The sequence below is a fragment of the Bombina bombina genome, chromosome 3, assembly GCF_027579735.1.
Source record: "Bombina bombina isolate aBomBom1 chromosome 3, aBomBom1.pri, whole genome shotgun sequence".
Classification (NCBI taxonomy): Eukaryota; Metazoa; Chordata; class Amphibia; order Anura; family Bombinatoridae; genus Bombina; species Bombina bombina.
The window spans coordinates 1,228,171,576-1,228,195,189 of record NC_069501.1 but is presented as its reverse complement, the minus strand read 5'-3'; the positions used below and the strand labels follow the sequence as shown (position 1 = coordinate 1,228,195,189).

The following is a 23,614-nucleotide window of genomic DNA, read 5'->3' as shown; positions in this document are numbered from 1 at the left end:
GCCTTCGGTCGAATGACTGGGGGGTGGAGCTAAGGGAGGCGCTATATAGACAGCTCTGCTGTGGGTGCTCTCTCTGCCACTTCCTGTTGGGAAGGAGAATATCCCACAAGTATGGATGAATCCGTGGACTCAATACATCACAAGAGAGAGAAATTTAGCAGGTAAGCATAAATTCTGTTTTTGTGTGGCCATCATTTCTTTCATGTAATTGGCAAGAGTCCGTGAGCTAGTGACGTATGGGATATACAATCCTACCAGGAGGGACAAAGTTTCTCAAACCTCAAAATGACTATAAATACACCCCTCACCACAGCCACAATTCAGTGTTACAGACTTTGCCTCCTATGGAGGTGGTGAAGTAAGTTTGTGCTTGATTTTTATGATTTCTTCTGTGATAAGCACTTCTAAGCATTCTGAAGCCCAATTCCTCGTAGAGTACAGTGTTTATCAGAGGGATATGAAGAGAGTATCGCCTTTTTGATTTTATGGTTTCCCTCGCGGGAAATCTTTTCAAGGGTTTTCTGTTATCGGTCGTAGGGATTCATCTCCTACCTCCCTTTTCAGATTGACGATATACTCTTATATACCATTACTTCTGCTGATAGTTTTTAGTACTTGTTTGGCTATCTGCTGTATGTGGATGGATGTCTTTTGGTAAGTATGTATCATTATTTAAGACACTCTCAGCTATGGTTTGGCGCTTTATGTATAAAGTTTTAAATATATGTATTTTATTTATATTTGCCAAGAGTCAGGTCTATGTGTATTTCCCTTTGCAGTCTGGCAGTTTCGTTATGGGAATCATGTTTAAGGAAGTTTGTCTTACCTGGGTTATAGTCTTTTTCTCTTGTAAGGTATATCCAGTCCACGGATCATCCATTACTTGTGGGATATTCTCCTTCCCAACAGGAAGTTGCAAGAGGATCACCCACAGCAGAGCTGCTATATAGGTCCTCCCCTAACTGCCATATCCAGTCATTCTCTTGCAACTCTCGACAAGCATGGAAGTAGTAAGAGAGAAGTGGTGAAACGTAGTTGTTTTTTTCTTCAATCAAAAGTTTATTTTTAAATGGTACCGGAGTTGTACTATTTTTGTCCCAGGCAGAAAATAGAAGAAGAATCTGCCTGTGATTTCTATGATCTTAGCAGGTTGTAACTAAGATCCATTGCTGTTCTCACACATAACTGAAGAGAGAGGTAACTTCAGCTGGGGAATGGCGTGCAGGTTATCCTGCTATGAGGTATGTGCAGTTATTTTTTTTTTCTAGAGATGTAAATGCTAGAAAATGCTGCCGATACCAGATTTATGTAAGGTAAGCCTGAATACAGTGATTTAATAGCGACTGGTATCATGCTTAATGTCAGAGGTAATACTCTTATACATTTTCAATTCCTGTTATATAAAACGTTTGCTGGAAGTGTTTAAACGTTTTTATATATGTTCTGGTGATACAACTTTATTGGGGCCTAGTTTTTTTCCACATGGCTGGCTTAAATTTGCATAGAAACAGTTTTCTTAGGCTCTCCACTGTTTAGACATGAGTGGGAGGGGCCTAATTTACCATGATCACTACAGATGCGAGTCTTTTAGGTTGGAAGGCTGTTTGGGGATCTTTGTCAGCATAAGGGGTTTGGAAAGCTCAGGAGGCGAGATTACCAATTGATATTTTGGAACTCCGTGCATTTTTCAGAGTTCTTCAGTTTTGGCTTCTTTTTGAAGAAAGAGACGTTTATTGTTTTTCAGACAGACAATGTCACAACTGTGGCGTATGTCAATCATCAGGGTGGGACTCTCAGTTCTTAGGCTGTGAAAGAAGTATCTCGGATATTTGCTTGGACTAAATCCAGCTCCTGTCTAATTTCTGCGGTCCATTTTCCAGTTATAGACAATTGGGAGACGGATTATCTCTGCCAATCAAGCTTTACATCCGGGAGAATGGTCTTTACCTAGATTTGTTTTTTAAAATTGTTCAGATGTGTGGGCTTCCAGAGACAGATCTGATGGCATCCCATCTAAACAAGGAACTTCCCAGGGGCCTATTCAGGTCCGGGGATCCTCTGGCGGAAGCAGTGTATGCATTGACACTTCCTTGGCGTTATCAATCTGCCTATATTTTTTCACCTCTGGTTCTTCTTTTTAGAGGGATTTTATAAATCATCAGGGAGCAATCTTTTGTGTTGCTGGTGGCTCCAGTATTGCCACACAGGTTTTGGTATATGGTTCTTGTTCGGATGTCCAGTTGCCAATCTTGGTCACTTCCATTAAGGCCAGACCTTATATCTTAACATTCATTTTTTCCATCAGGAACTCAAATTATTAATTTGATGGTATGGAGTTTTAACGCTTAGTACTTAGTCATAGAAGTTCTTTGACTCAGTGATTAATACTATGTTGCAGGCTCGTAAATCTGTGTCTAGTAAGATTTATTATCGAGTTTGAAAGATTTACATCTCTTGATGCTCTTTTCATAAATTCTCTTGGCATTCTTTTAGAATTCCTAGGTTTTTATAGTTTTCTTCAGGATGGTTTAGATAAGGGGTTTTATCTGCAAGTTCCTTTCAAGGACAAATCTCTGCTTTTTCTGTGCTGTTTTCATAGAAAAATTTGCTAATCTTTCTGTTGTTCATTGTTTTGTTCAGGCTTTGGTTCGTATCAAGTCTGTCATTTAAGCCAATTTCTCCTCTTTGGAGTCTTAATTTGGTTCTGAGGGCTTTACAGGCTCTTCCGATTGAGCATACGCTTTCTTTGGACATTTTAATTACTTTCTTGGAAAGTATTGTTCCTTTAGACATCTCTTCAGCTAGTTCAGTTTTTGAATTATCTGCTCTTTCTTGTGAGTCTCCTTTTTCTGATTTTTCATCAGGCTAAGGTGGTTTTACTGTCTTCTTTTCAATTTTTTCCTAATGTTGGGAATTTTAACAACATTAGTAGAGGAATTATTGTCTCTTCCTTGTGTCCTAATACTAAGAATTCTTTGGAGAGATTCTTACATTCTTTGGATGTGGTAAGAGTTTTGAAATTATGTTGAAGCTATTCAGATTTCAGAAAGACTTCTAGTCTATTTGTTATCTTTTCTGGTTTTAGGAAAGGTCAGAAGGCTTCTGACATTTCTTTGGCTTCTTGGTTAAGCTTTTTGATTCATGTTGCTTATTTGGAGTCGGGTTAATCCCCGCCTCAGAGGATTACTACTCATTCTACTAGGTCAGTTTCTACTTCCTGGATTTTTAAGAATGAAGCTTCTGTTGATCAGATTTGCAAAGCAACAACTTGGTTTTCTTTGCATACTTTTACTAAATTCTACCATTTTGATGTTTTCTCTTCTTCAGAAGCAGTTTTTGGTAGAATAGTACTTCAGGCAGCTGTTTGATTCTTCTGCTTATAACTTCAGTTTTTTTCATTATAAAAATTGAAACTTTTTGATTTGGGTAGTGGATTAATTTTTCAGCGGAATTGGCTGTCTTTATTTTATCCCTCCCTCTCTAGTGACTCTTGCGTGGAAGTTCCACATCTTGGGTATCTGCTATCCCATACGTCACTAGCTCATGGACTCTTGCTAATTACATGAAAGAAAACATAATTTATGTAAGAACTTACCTGATAAATTCATTTCTTTCATATTAGCAAGAGTCCATGAGGCCCACCCTTTTTTGTGGTGGTTATGATTTTTTTGTATAAAGCACAATTATTCCAATTCCTTATTTTTGATGCTTTCGCTCCTTTCTTATCACCCCACTTCTTGGCTATTCGTTAAACTGAATTGTGGGTGTGGTGAGGGGTGTATTTATAGGCATTTTTAAGGTTTGGGAAACTTTGCCCCTCCTGGTAGGAATGTATATCCCATACCTCACTAGCTCATGGACTCTTGCTAATATGAAAGAAATGAATTTATCAGTTAAATTCTTACATAAATTATGTTTTCTCCTCCTTGGAGTCCTAATTTGGTTTTGAAGGCTTTGCAGGCTCCTCCCTTTGAGCCTATTCATTCTTTGGATATTAAACTACTTTCTTGGAAAATGTTGTTTCTTTTGGCTCTCTCTTCAGCTAGAAGAGTTTCCGAATTGTCTGCTCTCTCTTGTGAGTCTCCTTTTCGGATTTTCCATCAGGATAAGACTGTTTTGCTGACTTCGTTAAATTTCTTCCTAAGGTTGTGAATTCTAACATTAGTAGGGAAATTGTTGTTCCTTCCTTGTGTCCTATTCCTAAGAATTCTCTTGAAAGATCTTTACATTCTTTGGATGTTGTTAGAGCTTTGAAATATTATGTCGAAGCTACTAAAGATTTCAGGAAGACTTCTAGTCTATTTGTTGTTTTTTCTGGTACTAGGAAAGATCAGAAAGCCTCCGCCAATTCTTTGGCATCTTGGTTAAAGCTTTTGATTTACAAGGCTTATTTGAAGGCGGGACAGTCTCCGCCTCAGAGAATTACAGCTCATTCTACTAGATCAGTCGCCACTTCTTGGGATTTTAAGAGTGAAGCTTCGGTTGATCAGATTTGCAAAGCAGCAACTTGGTCTTCTTTGCATACATTTTTATTTACTAAATTTTACTATTTTGATGTATTTGCTTCCTCTGAAGCAGTCTTTGGTAGAAAAGTTCTTCAGGCAGCTGTTTCGATTTGATTCTTCTGCTTAAGATTTAAGTTTTTTTTTGTGAAATTTATGAGAGACTTGTTTTTTGTGGATTTAATTTTTTTCAGCGGAAAAAATTGTTTTTATTTTATCCCTCTCTTTCTAGTGACTCTTCTGTGGTCTCCCACATCTTGGGTATTTCTATCCCATATGTCACTAGCTCATGGACTCTTGCCAATTACATGAAAGAAAAGATAATTTATGTAAGAACTTACCTGATAAATTCATTTCTTTCATATTGGCAAGAGTCCATGAGGCCCACCCTTTTTATGGTGGTTATGATTTTTGTATAAAAGCACAATTTTATTTCCAGTTCCTCTTTTTGTATGCTTTTTAACTCCTTATGTTTTCACCCAACTACTTGGCTATTTGTAAAACTGAATTGTGGGTGTGGTGAGGGGTGTATTTATAGGCATTTTGAGGTTTGGGAAACTTTGCCCCCTCCTGGTAGGATTGTATATCCCATACGTCACTAGCTCATAGACTCTTGCCAATATGAAAGAAATGTAATTTATCCTTTAAGTTCTTACATAAATTATGTTTTTCTAGCACTGCCTTTACCCTCTTGGGCATGGAGTTCACCAGAGTTTCACAGGTTGCCACTGGAGTCCTCTTCCACTACTCCATGACGACATCACGGAGCTGGTGGATGTTAGAGACCTTGCGCTCCCCCACCTTCCGTTTGAGGGTGCCCCACAGATGCTCAATAGGGTTTAGGTCTTGAGACATGCTTGGCCAGTCCATCACCTATACCCTCAGCTTCTTTAGCAAGGCGGTGGTCGTCTTGGAGGTGTGTTTGGGGTCGTTATCATGTTGGAATACTGCCTTGCGGCCCAGTCTCCCAAGGGAGGGGATCATGCTCTGCTTCAGTATGTCACAGTACATGTTGGCATTCATGGTTCCCTCAATGAACTGTAGCTCCCCAGTGCCGGCAGCACTCATGCAGGCCCAGACCATGACACTCCCACCACCATGCTTGACTGTAGGCAAGACACACTTGTCTTTGTACTCCTCACGTAGTTGCCGCCCCACATGCTTGACACCATCTGAACCAAATAAGTTTATCTTGGTCTCATCGGACCACAGGACATGATTCCAGTAATCCATGTCCTTAGTCTGCTTGTCTTCAGCAAACTGCAGGCTTTCTTGTTTATCATCTTTAGAAGAGGCTTCCTTCTGAAACAACAGCCAGGTAGACCAATTTGATGCCGTGTGCGGCGTATGGTCTTAACACTGACAGGCTGACCCCGCACCCCTTCACAACCTCTGCAGCAGTGCTGGCAGCACTCATACATCTATTTCTCAAAGACAACCTCTGGATATGACGCTGAGCACGTGTACTCAACTTCTTTGGTCGACCATGGCGAGGCCTGTTTTGAGTGGACCTGTCCTGTGAATCCGCTGTATGGTCTTTCCCACCGTACTGCAGCTCAATTTCAGGGTCTTGGCAATCTTCTTATAGCCTAGGCCATGTTAATGTAGAGCAACAATTCTTTTTTTCAGATCCTCAGAGTTCTTTGCCATATGGTGCCATGTTGAACTTACAGTGTGAGTGAGTGTGAGAGCGATAACACCAAATTTAACACACCTGCTCCCCATTCACACCTGAGACCTTGTAACACTAACGAGTCACATGACACCGGGGAGGGAAAGTGGCTAATTGAGCCCAATTTGGACATTTCCACTTAGGGGTATACTAACTTTTGCCAACAGTTTAGACATTAATTGCTGTGTGTTGAGTTATTTTGAGGGGACAGCAAATTTACACAGTTATACAGGCTGTACGCTCGCTTCTTTATATTGTAGCAAAGTGTAATTTTCTTGTCACATGAAAAGATATAATAAAATATTTACAAAAATGTGAGGGGTGTACTCACTTTTGTGAGATACTGTATACGTTTATAGAGGTTGAATCTGATACATATCACAATTTATTAAGAATATAAAAAAAAAAACAATTAAAGTCAAAATCTCTAGGGACTAAAAATCAATAACAGTACAGTACACATAATCATCAATAGCAAGCGATCCGCTAATAATTGTGCAAACAGATAATAGTGCACATCAATTCAAATAATAAATCCCATTAATCTAGGGCTAGGGTGTAAATAACAAGCTCGGCACTATATCATGTAAAGCATAGTCCTAAATCACCTAATGTAATATAAACAATCCAAATGGTGACTTCTATTATTTTGGGGGCTGCACATAAGCCAGGAGTAGTTGTAAACTTATACTTTCCTGAAAAAGTGAAAAGTAAACGTCTGTCGATATCTTTTAGGCTAAGGACATAACGATAAAACACAATACCATGTGCAGGAGTTCATCAGAGTGAAGCAGCTGGTGCGGTGTGCAGACCAACTAATCGATAATGAGATTCGTTGACAACTATTTTCATAATCGATTATGTCGATTAGTTGTTGCAGCTCTAATTAATAGCAAGTAGCTAGCCGTGCTTTGCATTTGTATATAATTTACATAATACCAGTCAAAAGGTTGGACCCTTTTACTCACATAAGAGTTTTTCTTTACAATTCTAAAATGTGAAAACCAGTAATAATGAAGTATGGGGGAACAAATTATATCTATAATTACACTCCCAAAAACATTAAAAGCCAGAAATATTTTTTTTTTGTCGTCCTTGGATCCCCCCAGTCCTCGAATTTGTGAAGCCCGGATTTAATCAGAGTATATTCTTATTGTCGGTTATTGTTATTAATAAACAAGGGCTTGTTTATCTCTTGCAAATGCATTTAACACTTAATTGCACACCACAGCTGCTGAGCCATCAGTGGGTGGCATATTTATATATGCACTAATCACCGGCTGTGTCCTGCTTAGGAACTACAAGGGAGATAGTCCATTGCGCCACTTTAATCTAACCACTGCAAACAGTTTACATACATAGTGACACATGAAGATGTGCTTAATAATGACGTTCTAAGTAGAGTATTTTATTATTACATTAGAATGTCCCTATAAACAGGCATCATAATATCTGTCTTAAAGTGATGGTAAATCCAAGCGTTTAACAAAAAAAATATGAGAGACAGAAAACAAGCATCCCCTAAGCACTCAGAGGCAGAACCCTCCCCCCCACACACACACAAATTTACAGAATTACAAAGTCCCCAAAATATAACAAATATAATTATTCACATAAAACAACCTTTATTAATGAAAAGTTAAAAACATAAGTAAAAACATGTAAAAAAGGAAAAAAAAAAATGAAAATACTGGTGAGTCCTGGGCCTAGCAAAAAATAAATAAATATATAAATCAATATATAATAGCTATCATGGGAAAAAGTACAAAAGGAGTAACTATCCCCATTAAAATGTGTAGCACGAAACATAAAAAAGTCCCTTACATAAATCTGACTATTAAATATTCCGTGCTGGAGCCAGAAAAGGGTGGCGATCTGCTAACATTTTTGTGACACCCCATCGCAATTCTTTAAAAAGGACTAGGTATTCCCGTGCTTCTATCCCTGAAAACAGTCCAAAAATCATGTTATAACTATCAGGACAAATCCGTAAACTGGCCCAAAGGGCACGGGACTCATCAGGAAAGCCTGACGCACGTTTTGCATACAGCTTTAATAAAGCCTGGGTTAGTAACATCACACATGAAGTTTAAAGTGATGGTAAAACCAATAGCTGTGCGTGTCATCTTACAGTGTTCCGTGTGCATTCATCGCTATTGGTTTAGAGGGGCAAATGTCACCTCATTGGTAGAAGAGCGCTCTGCCTTGGGCAGCTGGAGCTGCTGAGTTTAGCGGGGTGGAGCGGCACAGTCAGGATGAGTTTAGCACCCTTTTTTTTTAATAACTGATCACTTAAACTCAACATTATTTTTAGTGAAGGTGAATCCTAGTGCTTGTTAATTGCTCGGATTTACCATCACTTTAACCTTCACTTGTGATTTTACTACCCCAGTGAGCATGTGTGAAAAAGGGGCCTAATTAGGTGTGAATGAGCATCTGCTAATTTTTATGTATGTATATGCATAGGTCTACTGCAAAATGTCTTATAAAAGCTGTATTAAACATTATATTGTGCCCCTCTTTACTGTGAAACTAAATCTATCACATCCCTGTATAAATAAAGGGAACTAATCGCTTGTTTTTTTATTGCAGAGAATTGTTCCTAAAGACTAATGCTCAGCTGACAATTCGATGTCGGCAGTTGCTCTCCGAACTTTCATATATTTATCCGATTGATGTGGTAAGTGACAGTGAATATAGCAAAATGTTATTGCACTGAAATTTTTACCTTGCTTTCTAACGATTTACTTTTTGTTGTTAGTATTGCACTTTGTGCGTAATCCCTGGATCTGAACAGATATTCATCACTTAAAATGTTTAACTATGTAGAGTAGAATGGTTTCCTAAACTTTCAAATTGCAGATTTGAAACATTTTTCTATACTAATCGTTTTGTATACTAGAAACATGCAACACATACAAGGGAATAAATTGTGCACAATAAAACCATAGCCAATGTCTTGCTGTATAGCTACATCAGATGACAACACTGAAATGGTATTATTTTTATATTCTCTATTGTACAATAAATGGTGTGGTTAGAGGCTTTAAACCTGTGACCAGTAATTGTAACTCTAATATAACTCTATATGTAATATCTCCAAAATAGAGGTATAAACCAGAAATTGATCATGAATTCGTAGTCTCAAAAATAAATTATAATGTCTCTTATATCATATAATGGCATTATTTATCAGTCAGGGGGGGAAAGTTAATATGAATAAAAAAAATTACTAGTCCACTCGATGTGCAATACAGTAAAATGTTTGTAAGCAGTAGTGGTATTCCACCGCTATATTACACACATACATCACACAAGTAACTGTAAACCATTAACACCCAACTTCAAAAGTAACAGTTTAATTACAGTTTTGTAAATATGATTATTTTATCATGAATCTTTAGCCTACTATGCTCACTATGACATCAGATAAATAATAATGATCATCACGTATATAGAATAAAATGTGTAAGGACATAAACTGTAAAATGGTAGAGTTACAGGATAATTTTTTAGTGTAGTTTGTGTGCATCCTGAATAAATATGTTTTCATGTTACCGTAAAACTCTGAAAGCCTGAGGCAAGTTTTAGTAGAATCCATTGTGCTGTGTACTTCCATGATAGATACGTTTTCTGTTTAGATCGCTTAAAGGGACATGAAACTATTTTTTTTTCTCATGATTCATTATAGAGCATACAATTTTAAACAGCTTTCCAACTTACTTAAATTATCTAATTTGCTTAATTCTCTTGATATCCTTTGTTGAAAAGCACACCTAGGTAGGCTTAGAGGCTGGGAACTAGCTGCTGACTGGTGGCTGCACACGCATAGCTATTATCATAAGCTTGCCAATATATGTTCTATCTGAATCATGAAAGAAAATTTTGGGGTTTCATGTCCCTCTAATGGCTGTGTCTGCTTGGGACAAGCAGGACTCTGTGGCTTCAGAGCGATACTTTAAAGGGACAGTCTAATCAAAATTAAACTTAAATGATTCAGATAGGACATACAATTTTAAACAACTTTTCAATTTATTTTTATCATCAAATTTGCTTTGTTCTTTTGCTATTCTTTGTTGAAAGATTAACCTAGATAGGCTCATATGCTAATTTCCAAGCCGTTGAAGGCCCCCTCATATCTCAGTGCATTTTGAATTTTTTACAGCTAGACAGTGCTAGTTCATGTGTGCCATATGGATAACATTGTGCTCACTTCTGTGGAATTATTTGAGTCAGCACTGATTGGTTAAAATGCAAACACGTGAAAAAAACTGAGATAAGGGGGTAGTCTGCAGAGGCTTAGATACAAGGTAATCACAGAGGTAAAAAGTTTATTAATATAACAGTGTTGGTTATGCAAAACTGGGAAATGGGTAATAAAGGAATTATCTATTTTTTTTAAACAATTTCAAGTAGACTGTCCCTTTAACTGTGTATAACCCCTTTACAGGGATTAAACAGACTTGCAAGATCGGAAGTACTAAAATCAGATGCTATAACAAATTATAGCGTCCTTTTTGCAGCGTCCCTTTTAACATAAACTCATGCTTTAATGTTTATATATATTTTAATCTAGTGGTTGACATTATTTCTTCTTCTTCTTCCCTTAACAGCAGGATCAAAAGGATTATTTCATATGTGGGGTGAAACTTCCCAATTCAGAGGATTTTCAAGGTATGTTGTTTTTTCTGTCAACTAATTCTTTATGGTTTCCTCCAAGATTATTCAAATAAATAAGAGGTTCCCACCAATTGAGAAAATTAATCACTCTTTAGACGAGTATATTATTCAAGGGCTGTTTATGTCTCCCTTCATTTAAAACAGCCACAAATGGTGCAGTAACGTTTGCATATTTTGCTACATTGGCTAAAAAGCTGCTCTCCCCCCCCCCTTTTAATCCTATTTCAGATTTTCTTTCACAAATAAAGATCGTCCAAGTTTATTGACTGTACAGTATGTTCAGTCTGGGCAGACAGTGCGGCTTGTTATTTTACTAATTACACATTCTGTTTGTTTGCTGTCTGTTGTTACTCCGGATGTTGTCATTATTATTTTTTTTTTAAAAAAGTGCACAGATAATTTAGATGCTTAAAGGGACGTAAAAGTGAAATAATAATATGCTCTGTCTGTGAGCATTTTTTTATTGCATGATTGCTGCATAAAACTGTGTTTTACACCTGCAAAAGCTTTCAGCATATTTATGTAGCTTTTAGAGCTTGAATAGACTACTGGGAGCTAGCTGAACACCGGTGAACCAATGACAAGGCATATGTGCGTAGCCTCTATTCAACAGGCAGAAGTAAATTGAAAGGTCTGTTAAAATTGTGCCTGCGCTGCATGAACCATACAAGTTTAAAGGAGCAGTCAAGTCAAAAATAAACTTTCATTATTCAGATAGGGCATGTCATTTTAAACAACTTTCCAGTTTACTTTTAGCATCAAATGTGCTTTGTTCTCTTGGTAATCTTAGTTAAAAGCTAAACCTAGGTAGTATCATATGATAATTTCTAAGCCCTTGAAGGCCGCCTCTTATCACATGCTTTTTTATTTGCTTTTCACAACAGGGGGGTTCTAGTTTATGTGAGCCATAGAGATAACATTGTGATCATACCCGTGGCTTGTGGCAGACACTGCACTAATTGGCTAAAATGCAAGTCAATAGATAATAAATAAAATGTCATGTGATCAGGGGGCTGTCAGAAGATGCTTAGCTACAAGGCAATCACAGAGGTAAAAAGTATATTAATATAACTGTGTTGGTTATGCAAAACTGGTGAATGGGTAATAAAGGGATTGTCCCTTTAATTCTCATTTCTCCTGTTAAGTGTAGTCAGTCCACGGGTCATCCATTACTTATGGGATTATAACTCCTCCCTAACAGGAAGTGCAAGAGGATCACCCAAGCAGAGCTGCTATACAGCTCCTCCCCTCTACGTCATACCCAGTCATTCTCTTGCACCTAACTAAAGATAGGACGTGTGAGAGGACTGTGGTGTGTTAAACTTAGTTTTTATTTCTTCAATCAAAAGTTTTTTATTTTAAACGGCACCGGAGTGTGTTGTTTGTTCTCAGGCAGCATTAGAAGAAGAATCTGCCTGAGTTTTCTATGATCTTAGCGGTCGTAACTAAGATCCACTTGCTGTTCTCAGCCATTCTGAGGAGTGAGGTAACTTCAGAACAGGGGATAGCATGCAGGGCCCACCTGCAAGGAGGTATGTGCAGTAAATTATTTTCTAAGGAATGGAATTGACTGAGAAAATACTCCTAATACCGATGTAATGTAAGTGCAGCCTTAAATGCAGTAGTAGCGACTGGTATCAGGCTGATATGTATGTATGTATACTCTGAGGTATTTCTGGGGAATGGAATTTCACTAAGAAAATACTGTCAATATTAAAGTAATATTTGAGCCTGCACTACAGTGAAAGCGACTAGCAGCAGGCTTATTAATAACATTTCATAATTTTATTTTTAAACGTTTACTGGCATGTTAATCGTTTTTTCTGAGGTACTTGGTGATAAAACTTTATGGGCTTGATTTTTACCACATGGCTGTCGTTTTTTTCTGCATAAAAACAGTTTACTGAGCTTCCCCACTGTTGTAATATGAGTGGGAGGGGCCTATTTTAGCGCTTTATTGCGCAGTAAAAATTTAGTCACAGTCTTCCTATTTCTTCCTCCATGATCCAGGACGTCTCTAAAGAGCCCAGGGGTCTCCAAAACTAGTTTTGAGGGAGGTAATCAGTCACAGCAGACCTGTGACAGTGTGTTTGACTGTGATAAAAACGTTTATTATTTCAACTGTTATCCGTTTTGGGTATTAAGGGGTTAATCATCCTTTTGCTGGTGGGTGCAATCCTCTGCTAACTTTATACATTTTCTGTTAAAATTTGGTTGTTTTAACATATTTGGTTCATTATTAATTCAACTGTGTCACATTTTTATGTTTCTTAAAGGCGCAGTAGCGTTTTTTTATATAGCTTGTAAATTTATTTAAAAGTTTTTTTCCAAGCTTGCTAGTGTTATTGCTAGTCTGTTTAAACATGTCTGACACAGATGAATCTGTTTGTTCACTATGTTTAAAGGCCAATGTGGAGCCCAATAGAAATTTGTGCACTCAATGTATAGATGTTACTTTGAATAAAAGTCAAACTTTATATGTTAAAAAAATATCACCAGACAACGAGTGGAAAGTTATGCCGACTAACTCTCCTCACGTGTCAGTACCTTCGCCTCCCGCTCAGGAGGTGCGTGATATTGTGGCGCCAACTACATCAGGGCGGCCCATACAAATCACTTTGCAAGACATGGCTAATGTTATGACTGAAGTACTATCTAAATTGCCAGAATTAAGAGGTAAACGCGATCACTCTGGGGTAAGAACAGAGTGCGCTGATAATAGTAGAGCCATGTCTGATACTGCGTCACAATTTGCAGAACATGAGGACGGAGAGCTTCATTCTGTGGGTGACGGATCTGATCCAAGTAAACTGGATTCAGAGATTTCAAATTTTAAATTTAAGCTTGAGAACCTCCATGTATTACTAGGGGAGGTATTAGCGGCTCTGAATGATTGTAACACGGTTGCAATTCCAGAGAAAGTATGTAGGCTGGATAAATATTTTGCAGTACCGGCGTGTACTGACGTTTTTCCTATACCTAAAAGGCTTACAGAAATTGTTAACAAGGAGTGGGATAGACCCGATGTGCCCTTTTCACCCCCTCCTATATTTAGAAAAATGTTTCCAATAGACGCCACCACACGGGACCTATGGCAGACGGTCCCTAAGGTGGAGGGAGCAGTTTCTACTCTGGCTAAGCGCACCACTATCCCGGTGGAGGATAGCTGTGCTTTTTCAGATCCAATGGATAAAAAGTTAGAGGGTTACCTTAAGAAAATGTTTGTTCAGCAAGGTTTTATATTACAACCCCTTGCATGCATCGAGCCTATCACTGCTGCGGCAGCATTCTGGTTTGAGTCTCTGGAAGAGACCCTTAGCACAGCTCCATTGGATGAGATTATGAACAAGCTTAAAGCCCTTAAGCTAGCTAATTCATTTATTTCTGATGCCGTAGTACACTTAACCAAACTTACGGCTAAGAACTCCGGATTCGCCATTCAAGCTCGCAGAGCGCTGTGGCTTAAATCCTGGTCAGCTGATGTGACTTCTAAATCTAAATTGCTTAATATTCCTTTCAAAGGGCAGACATTATTCGGGCCCGGCTTGAAAGAAATTATCGCTGACATTACTGGAGGTAAGGGCCATGCCCTGCCTCAAGACAGGGCCAAACCAAAGGCTAAACAGTCTAATTTTCGTGTCTTTCGTAATTTCAAGGCAGGAGCAGCATCAACTTCCTCCGCTCCAAGACAGGAAGGAACTGTTGCTCGCTACAGACAGGTCTGGAAACCTAACCAGTCCTGGAACAAGGGCAAGCAGGCCAGAAAACCTGCTGCTGCCCCTAAGACAGCATGAAGTGAGGGCCCCCGATCCGGAAACGGATATAGTGGGGGGCAGACTTTCTCTCTTTGCCCAGGCTTGGGCAAGAGATGTCCAGGATCCCTGGGCGTTGGAAATCATATCTCAGGGATATCTTCTGGACTTCAAAGCTTCTCCTCCACAAGGGAGATTTCATCTTTCAAGGTTATCAGCAAACCAGATAAAGAAAGAGGCGTTTCTACGCTGTCTACAAGACCTCTTACTAATGGGAGTGATCCACCCAGTTCCGCGGTCGGAACACGGGCAAGGATTCTATTCAAATCTGTTTGTGGTTCCCAAAAAAGAGGGAACCTTCAGACCAATCTTGGACTTAAAGATCCTAAACAAATTCCTAAGAGTTCCATCGTTCAAAATGGAAACTATTCGAACCATCTTACCCATGATCCAAGAGGGTCAGTACATGACCACAGTGGATTTAAAGGATGCCTACCTTCACATACCGATTCACAAGGATCATTTCCGGTATCTAAGATTTGCCTTCCTAAACAGGCGTTACCAGTTTGTAGCTCTTCCCTTCGGGTTAGCTACGGCTCCAAGAATCTTTACAAAGGTTCTGGGCTCTCTTCTGGCGGTACTAAGACCGCGAGGCATAGCGGTAGCTCCGTACCTAGACGACATTCTGATACAAGCGTCAAGTTTCCAAACTGCCAAGTCTCATACAGAGTTAGTTCTGGCATTTCTAAGGTCGCATGGGTGGAAGGTGAACGTAGAAAAGAGTTCTCTATTGCCACTCACAAGAGTTCCCTTTCTAGGGACTCTTATAGATTCTGTAGAAATGAAAATTTACCTGACGGAGGACAGGTTATCAAAACTTCTAAATGCTTGCCGTGTCCTTCATTCCATTCAACACCTGTCAGTGGCTCAGTGCATGGAGGTAATCGGCTTAATGGTAGCGGCAATGGACATAGTACCATTTGCGCGCCTGCATCTCAGACCGCTGCAATTGTGCGTGCTAAGTCAGTGGAATGGGGATTACTCAGATTTGTCCCCTCTGCTAAATCTGGATCAAGAGACCAGAGATTCTCTTCTATGGTGGCTTTCTCTGCCACATCTGTCCAAGGGGATGCCCTTCCGCAGGCCAGATTGGACGGTTGTAACAACGGACGCCAGCCTTCTAGGTTGGGGCGCAGTCTGGAATTCCCTGAAGGCTCAGGGATCATGGACTCAGGAGGAGAGACTCCTTCCAATAAACATTCTGGAATTAAGAGCAATTTTCAATGCTCTTCTGGCTTGGCCTCAGTTACAAACTCTGAGGTTCATCAGGTTTCAGTCGGACAACATCACGACTGTGGCTTACATCAACCATCAAGGAGGAACAAGGAGTTCCCTAGCGATGATGGAAGTCTCAAAGATAATTCGCTGGGCAGAGTCTCACTCTTGCCACCTGTCAGCGATCCACATCCCAGGCGTGGAGAACTGGGAGGCGGACGTTCTAAGTCTATGTGAATTGTCTTCCTGCGCTAAAGGCCAGGTTATGTGGACCTAAAGCTAAAACATTTGAGGTGACACTGATTAGATGGAAATGATCACCCAGGACATAGAATATGTTAAATATAAGCTAATATTTATTTTTGATAAGAGAGATGATTAAAATATATTCTTTGAAAACAATTTTATTAAAAATTGATTTATTAAAAAATTGATTAAAAATTGAATTTAATTGAATTTGTATTAAAAATGCTGATATATTAATGTTTTTCAGCAAAAATAACAGAGGCAAAAAGATAAAAAGATAAGATATAGGTGAGGTGAGTGTACTGAGCAGAGGATATAGTTAGTATACACAGAACATATAATTAGTATGTTAGTATAACAACAGATGCGGTTAGTATACAGCAGGTGTAATAAGTGCAGTGGATTTGATTGAGGTTAAAGTGTGAACTATAATGGGTCAGCTAAGGGTGTATAGGCTAAAGGTGTGTGTGCTAAAATGGTATATTAAACTAAAAGTGTGTAAACTAAACAGCTATAAAATGATTATACCTAAATTCATGTAGTGGACAAATGTGCAAAAAAGCAAAAAAGCAATGTTAATAGAGCTTAGCTAAAAGGTAAAGTTAATAGAGCTAGGTTAATATGGCTAAGTTATTATAACTAGAACAGCATAACTAAAATTAAGTATAAAAAATTGCCATTTCAAACACGATTGTAATAGAACTGTAAAAAGAATCAAAAGTTCTAAAAAAGTTCTTTTCTGTGCACAGATAAAGAGTGTTGGCATATGCAAAATGTTGGGCAAGTGAAATTTTTTCAGTGCCGTCTCCTTATTATGTTAAAAAGTACCTTGTAAGATCAGACTTAAAGTCTTTTTAGTAATTCAATCCTATGGTAAACGCAAATGAAGTAATCCGAAGTTCAGGTAATACCAGGTTACCTTTAGCAGCTTTTTTTCAAGGAAGCATCTGTCAGGTTGTTATTATGGTACCTTATTTCTTTCCTTGTCCTTTATGGTAAAGCCAGGTTACCACTAGGAATTTCAAGCCGCATACAGGACTGTTGTTAATGTGGTGCTTCCGCGTCTGGAAGCAGAGTAGTTCTCGTCCGGTCTTTTTTTCCTGCTGATGGTAGTCTGACGTCAGACTACGGTGGCTCAGTTTGGCCAAAAACGAAGTAACGCGTTTCGGTCGTGGACCTTTTTCAAACTTCTGATTTGCTCCGTGTCCGTCTTGGTCTTTATATAGCAGAGCTTATAGCTTGACGTATATAAGCACCTCCTTATTTATTGTCAAAAGGCTAACATCTATAGGAAATGGACAATTATCGTTATATATGGCTAATGATACAAAGCCAAACAGAAGAAAAAATTTCTAATCTTGAGATTAAATTACAAGATTTTAAGGAGAGTACAGAGTTTAAAGAGAAAGAGAAATCCATGAAAGAGAAACTGAAAAATACAAAAGAAGAAATAGTTCTAGTTAAAATCAAGAAACTTAAAAGAGACAGAGACGACTATGCTTCACATAAAATGGAAGCTAATCCTGAGAAATATATTACACATAGTTGGAGAGCAGAAAGGAGAAAAAACACAAATAATGCAACTACAAATGAAAACAACCCTGCACAAATAGAAAATGTAAATTATGAGAATCAACCCACTCCCAGAAATACACAAAATCACCACTTTAGACCTCCTTATAAACAAAACCATAATTACTATCACCATCAGAATAGACACCCTCAACACCATAACAATTCACATAGACCACAATACAACAGAGCAATGCACCCAAATTTCCAACAAAATGGAAACACATTTTACCAGGGAAGAAACCAATACCACAATGAAAATACTTCTCAAAACTCACATTACAATTGGGATCATTTTGATCGTAGAAAACATTTTCAATATAGAAACCGATTTCAGCACGAAGATCAATTTCAACACAGAAATCAATTTCAGCATAGAGATCAATTTCAGCAAAATGATCAATTTCAGCATAGAAATCAATACCAGCACGAGAGAAATCAATACCAACACGAGAGACATTTTGAATATGAGAATAATACTACTCATCAGAATCACTATACACCACATTTTAGGAGAGATGACCACAATAGGACAGATTATCATCACAAACCCAATTATTCCAACAGGCCACCAAGCACTAATGAACAACCTGCCATCTCCACATCAAATAGATATTCTATTTTAAATACAGATATAAATGAATCCCAACAAAACAAAAGCAAATCTACAGAAGTATTAGATACATCAAATTTTTCAAATATAGGATCAAACAAAGTGCCTTTTTTAGACAAAGGTCACACGAGTCAACTAAAAGATCCACAAACACCCACACAAGCAAACACACCTCAATCAGAAAGAGCACAAAGGAAAAGAAGAGCATCAGAAAACGAGGAAAGAGAGGGAGAGGAGAACAGACAAATAAAAAACATAAGACAAAGATAGAGAGTAAAGGAATATACAATCTTAGCGAAAATACATTAGATGAAAATGAGATAAAAATTTTGAACAAAGGATTGTCCTTCGCCCCCACACAAAGGTTAAATAAATTCAACACGTATATCGATGTACACAAATACATAAGGAACATAACAGTCAAAAAATGGTTTCTAAAAACCTCTTTGGAGAGAGAAATAATTTCGAATCAAGATGTGGAAAAAGATAGTTTTGTACACACTAACTTAAAACAAAAATCCACTTTTTACCCAAAACATATCAAAGGGGGAGCAATAGAAACTTTTGAAAAAATGGTCTTAGACGACATCAAAGGTTTACATGAAAATAAACTAAATAAGACACGTTCAAATATTGATAAAAAACAATATGAAGCTATCAAAAGACTAGAAAAGAACAAAAACATTATAGTCAAACCGGCAGACAAAGGAGGGGGCATAGTGATTCTAGATAAATTGAAATACACAGACATGGCATATACTTTACTGAACGATAATAAGACATATAAAACACTAAACAAAGATCCCACCCCTATTTACAAAAAAGAACTAGATACATTTCTCTTAAAAGCTAACGAATCAGGCATTCTGAATGATAAAGAATATGCCTTTCTGTCGATAAAGTTTCCAAAAATCCCACTCTTTTATTGTCTACCCAAGATACACAAAAGTCTTATTTCTCCCCCAGGCCGCCCTATAATATCAGGGATTGGCTCACTTACGGCAAATTTATCGCAATATGTAGACCAATACCTACAAAAGTATGTAGTCAGTCTCCCCTCATATCTAAAAGACTCTACAGAAGTTTTAAATATATTACAAAATCTAGAATGGGAAAGCGATTATATTTTGGCCACATGCGATGTGTCGGCACTTTATACATGTATAGAACATCCTAAGGGTTTAGAAGCAGTCGAATTCTATCTAAATAAAGATCACTCCCTACCAAAAGAGCAAAAAGAATTCATTATAGAGAGTATTAAGTTTATCCTCAATCACAACTTTTTTGTTTTTGAGGAAAAAATTTTCGTTCAGCAATGTGGCACAGCAATGGGAACCAGGTTTGCTCCCAGCTATGCCAATTTATTTATGGGTCTCTGGGAACATATTTTTCTAGACTCCATAGATCTGGGAGCAAACCTGGTTCTCTACAAGAGGTATATAGACGATATTCTGATAGTGTGGAAAGGGGAAATAGAAGAACTAGACTGGTTTATATCTCGCATGAACAACAATCTAAACAATCTAAAATTCACCTATACCAGCAGCCACTCGAATATCCAATTTTTAGATTTAGATATCAGAATAGAAGCAAATAAAATCTTTACCAAAACCTATTTTAAACCTGTTGACACAAATAACTATATACATGCGACCAGCTGCCATCTAGAGAGATGGAAGGACAATATTCCGAAAAGTCAATTCACTAGGATACGAAAGAACTGTAATAACGAGGAAGATTATTTACAACAGTCAAATATTTTAATAAATAGATTCACAGAGCGGGGATACAAAAAAAAAAGTAATAGAAGCAGAAATGCTCATGTGCAAAGATAAACCAAGGGAAAAACTGCTCAATACACACAAAAAAGATAAGTTAAAAAATGGAGACATTTTTCTTCCATTTATAACACAGTATAATTGCAATAAAGAGATCATAGAAAGAATAATGAAAAAGCACTGGCCCATCCTGAAAATAGACACAGTCTTGGGTTCGTCTCTACCTGAATATCCACAAATAGTATATAAAAAATAAAAAAATCTAAAGAACATGTTAGTACCCACAGATCTAAAAAAGAAATTAAATATGAAAGACCAAAAAGACCTATGGGGAAGGGACGTGCAAGGATTTTTTCCATGCTGTACTTGCAAGGCCTGCAAATATGCCACAAAAAGAAAGTCTATTAGATCTACTACAACAGGCAAAGAATTCCACATAAAAGGGACCCATAGATGTACTGACAAACATATTATATATCTACTAGAATGTAGCTGTGGAACCCAGTATGTAGGTGAGTCGGATAGAACAGCTCGGGACCGTATTAGAGAACACATCTCATCCATTGAACACATGAATGATGATAGAAATAAAGAACTCCCAGTACCAAAACATTTCAAAGCATGCAATAATGGCAATTTGAAACATTTCAGCTATACTATTATAGATAAACTGAAGAGAAACTGGAGAGGAGGGAATCCAACTTATGCCCTCCTGAGATTAGAGGCCAAATGGATCTTTGATCTAGATACTCTAACCCCTAAAGGCATGAATTTAGAGTTCAATCTAGGGAGTTTTCTGCATGAATAAAGTATTTATATTATTTTCTATATAACAAATAAGACATAGTACGAACTTCTAGTCCTCTGATGGACGTCTAGGGATTAAATTTGTTCTACACTAACTGTCATTTGAAGACAATATATAATATAGTTCAATATAATGAAATATATAATACAGGTTAATATAATGAGTTATGTATTTCTAATCATAAAATTTTAAATTATAAACTTTAAATCATAGACTTTTACTATGTATACGTAGGCTCAATGAACAGATCAAAATATCAATTCATAATGATCCATTATTAAAATATTTAAATTATTAAAAATACCTCCCCTATAAACCATTATATATAACCATCTGTTTTATATATACTAAATAGCAGCATGTAATGTTTTCACCTTTTTTTCCCTATCCACGTAAGTTTTCAGAAAATCCAAAAATATAATTGGCTTATAAGCAATGTCACCCCCAAAATCAGTAAAACTTCGCAGGCAAAAAGTATACTATTTTACACTTCTACATATGATACTTTTTTATTAGATACACTTTTATGAGATATTTTTTAAAAATGACTTTCCCCCACTCGTAATATTGGTTTCTTTTAATTTTTTAGCTGTAATATATTCCTCTAACAATCAGTCTTTGTATCATTAGCCATATATAACGATAATTGCCCATTTCCTATAGATGTTAGCCTTTTGACAATAAATAAGGAGGTGCTTATATACGTCAAGCTATAAGCTCTGCTATATAAAGACCAAGACGGACACGGAGCAAATCAGAAGTTTGAAAAAGGTCCACGACCGAAACGCGTTACTTCGTTTTTGGCCAAACTGAGCCACCGTAGTCTGTGACGTCAGACTACCATCAGCTGGAAAAAAAGACCGGACGAGAACTACTCTGCTTCCAGACGCGGAAGCACCACATTAACAACAGTCCTGTATGCGGCTTGAAATTCCTAGTGGTAACCTGGCTTTACCATAAAGGACAAGGAAAGAAATAAGGTACCATAATAACAACCTGACAGATGCTTCCTTGAAAAAAAGCTGCTAAAGGTAACCTGGTATTACCTGAACTTCGGATTACTTCATTTGCGTTTACCATAGGATTGAATTACTAAAAAGACTTTAAGTCTGATCTTACAAGGTACTTTTTAACATAATAAGGAGACGGCACTGAAAAAATTTCACTTGCCCAACATTTTGCATATGCCAACACTCTTTATCTGTGCATAGAAAAGAACTTTTTCTTCTGTTAAGTGTGATCAGTCCACGGGTCATCATTACTTGTGGGATATTAACTGCTCCCCTACAGGAAGTGCAAGAGGATTCACCCAGCAGAGTTGCTATATAGCTCCTCCCCTCTACGTCACCCCCAGTCATTCTCTTGCACCCAACGACTAGATAGGATGTGTGAGAGGACTATGGTGATATATTTAGTTTTTATATCTTCAATCAAAAGTTTGTTATTTTATAATAGCACCGGAGTGTGTTATTCCTTCTCTGGTAGAATTTGAAGAAGAATCTACCTGAGTTTTTCTATGATTTTAGCCGGAGTAGTTAAGATCATATTGCTGTTTCTCGGCCATCTGAGGAGAGGTAAACTTCAGATCAGGGGACAGCAGGCAGATTAATCTGCAAAGAGGTATGTAGCAGTTTATTATTTTCTGACATGGAATTGATGAGAAAATCCTGCCATACCGTTATAATGTAAACTCAGCCTTGAATGCAGTAGATGTAGCTGATATCAGGCTGTCATGTATGTATATTTTACACTTCAGTTTTCTGGGAAATGGTACTTCTCTGGCTTTTAAACTGTATACATAGACTTAACCTATTTTGCAGGGACTTGCAATAGGTTTTAAATGACAATTAATTATTGAGGTAAAACGTTTTTTTGCTGGCATGTAAAAACGTTTTTTTCTCTGAGGTACTGGGTGAAAAAATGTTTTGGGCACTTTTTTTCCACTTGGCAATAGTTTTGATTTAAATTAGAGCAGTTCACTGATCCCTCTCACTGTTATGTGTGTGGGGGAGGGGCCATTTTGGTGCTTTCACTATGCATCAGAAAAACTCAGTCAGAGGTTTATTTTCTTCCTGCATGATCCGGTTCATCTCTACAGAGTTCAGGGATCTCAAGAGTCTTTTTTGAGGGAAGTAATCATTCACAGCAGAGCTGTGCTGATTGTATTGACTGTGATATAAAAAACGTTTATTTGTGTATTTTTTTTTCTGCTGCCTGGGTTAGTTATCATTTGCTGAGGGGAACAATCCTTTGCTAAAACTGTATATTCTGACAAAGATTGATGCTATAACTTAATTATTTTATCTGTTATAATATTTTCTGTGCTTCTTAAAGGCACAGTTCGTTTTCATATTATTTGTAAATTACTTTGAAAAGTATTTCCAAGTTGCTGTTTATTTGCTAGTGTGTTAAACATGTCTGATTCAGAGGAATATCTCTGTGTTATATGTGTTAATGCCAAAGTGGAGCCCAATAGAAATTTATGTACTAAATGTATTGATGCTACTTTAAAAAATAGTCAATCTGTACAAATTGAACATATTTCACCAAACAACGAGGGGAGAGTTATGCCGACTAACTCGCCTCACGTGTCAGTACCTGCATCTCCCGCTCAGGAGGTGCGTGATATTGTAGCGCCGAGTGCATCTGGGCGGCCATTACAAATCACATTACAAGATATGGCTACTGTTATGACTGAAGTTTTGGCTAAACTACC

The 23,614-nt window shown here is 37.6% G+C and overlaps 1 protein-coding gene across 1 annotated transcript in view; it reads left to right on the top strand.

Annotated features, from left to right (window-relative positions):
- Positions 1-23,614, top strand: part of UVRAG (UV radiation resistance associated) — a gene marked incomplete in the record, with an annotated part of 561,854 nt that overhangs the window by 289,136 nt on the left and 249,104 nt on the right. Inside the window, 2 exon segments of the mRNA XM_053708703.1 lie at positions 8,767-8,854; positions 10,788-10,848. Coding sequence (XP_053564678.1) covers positions 8,767-8,854; positions 10,788-10,848 — 149 coding nt within the window.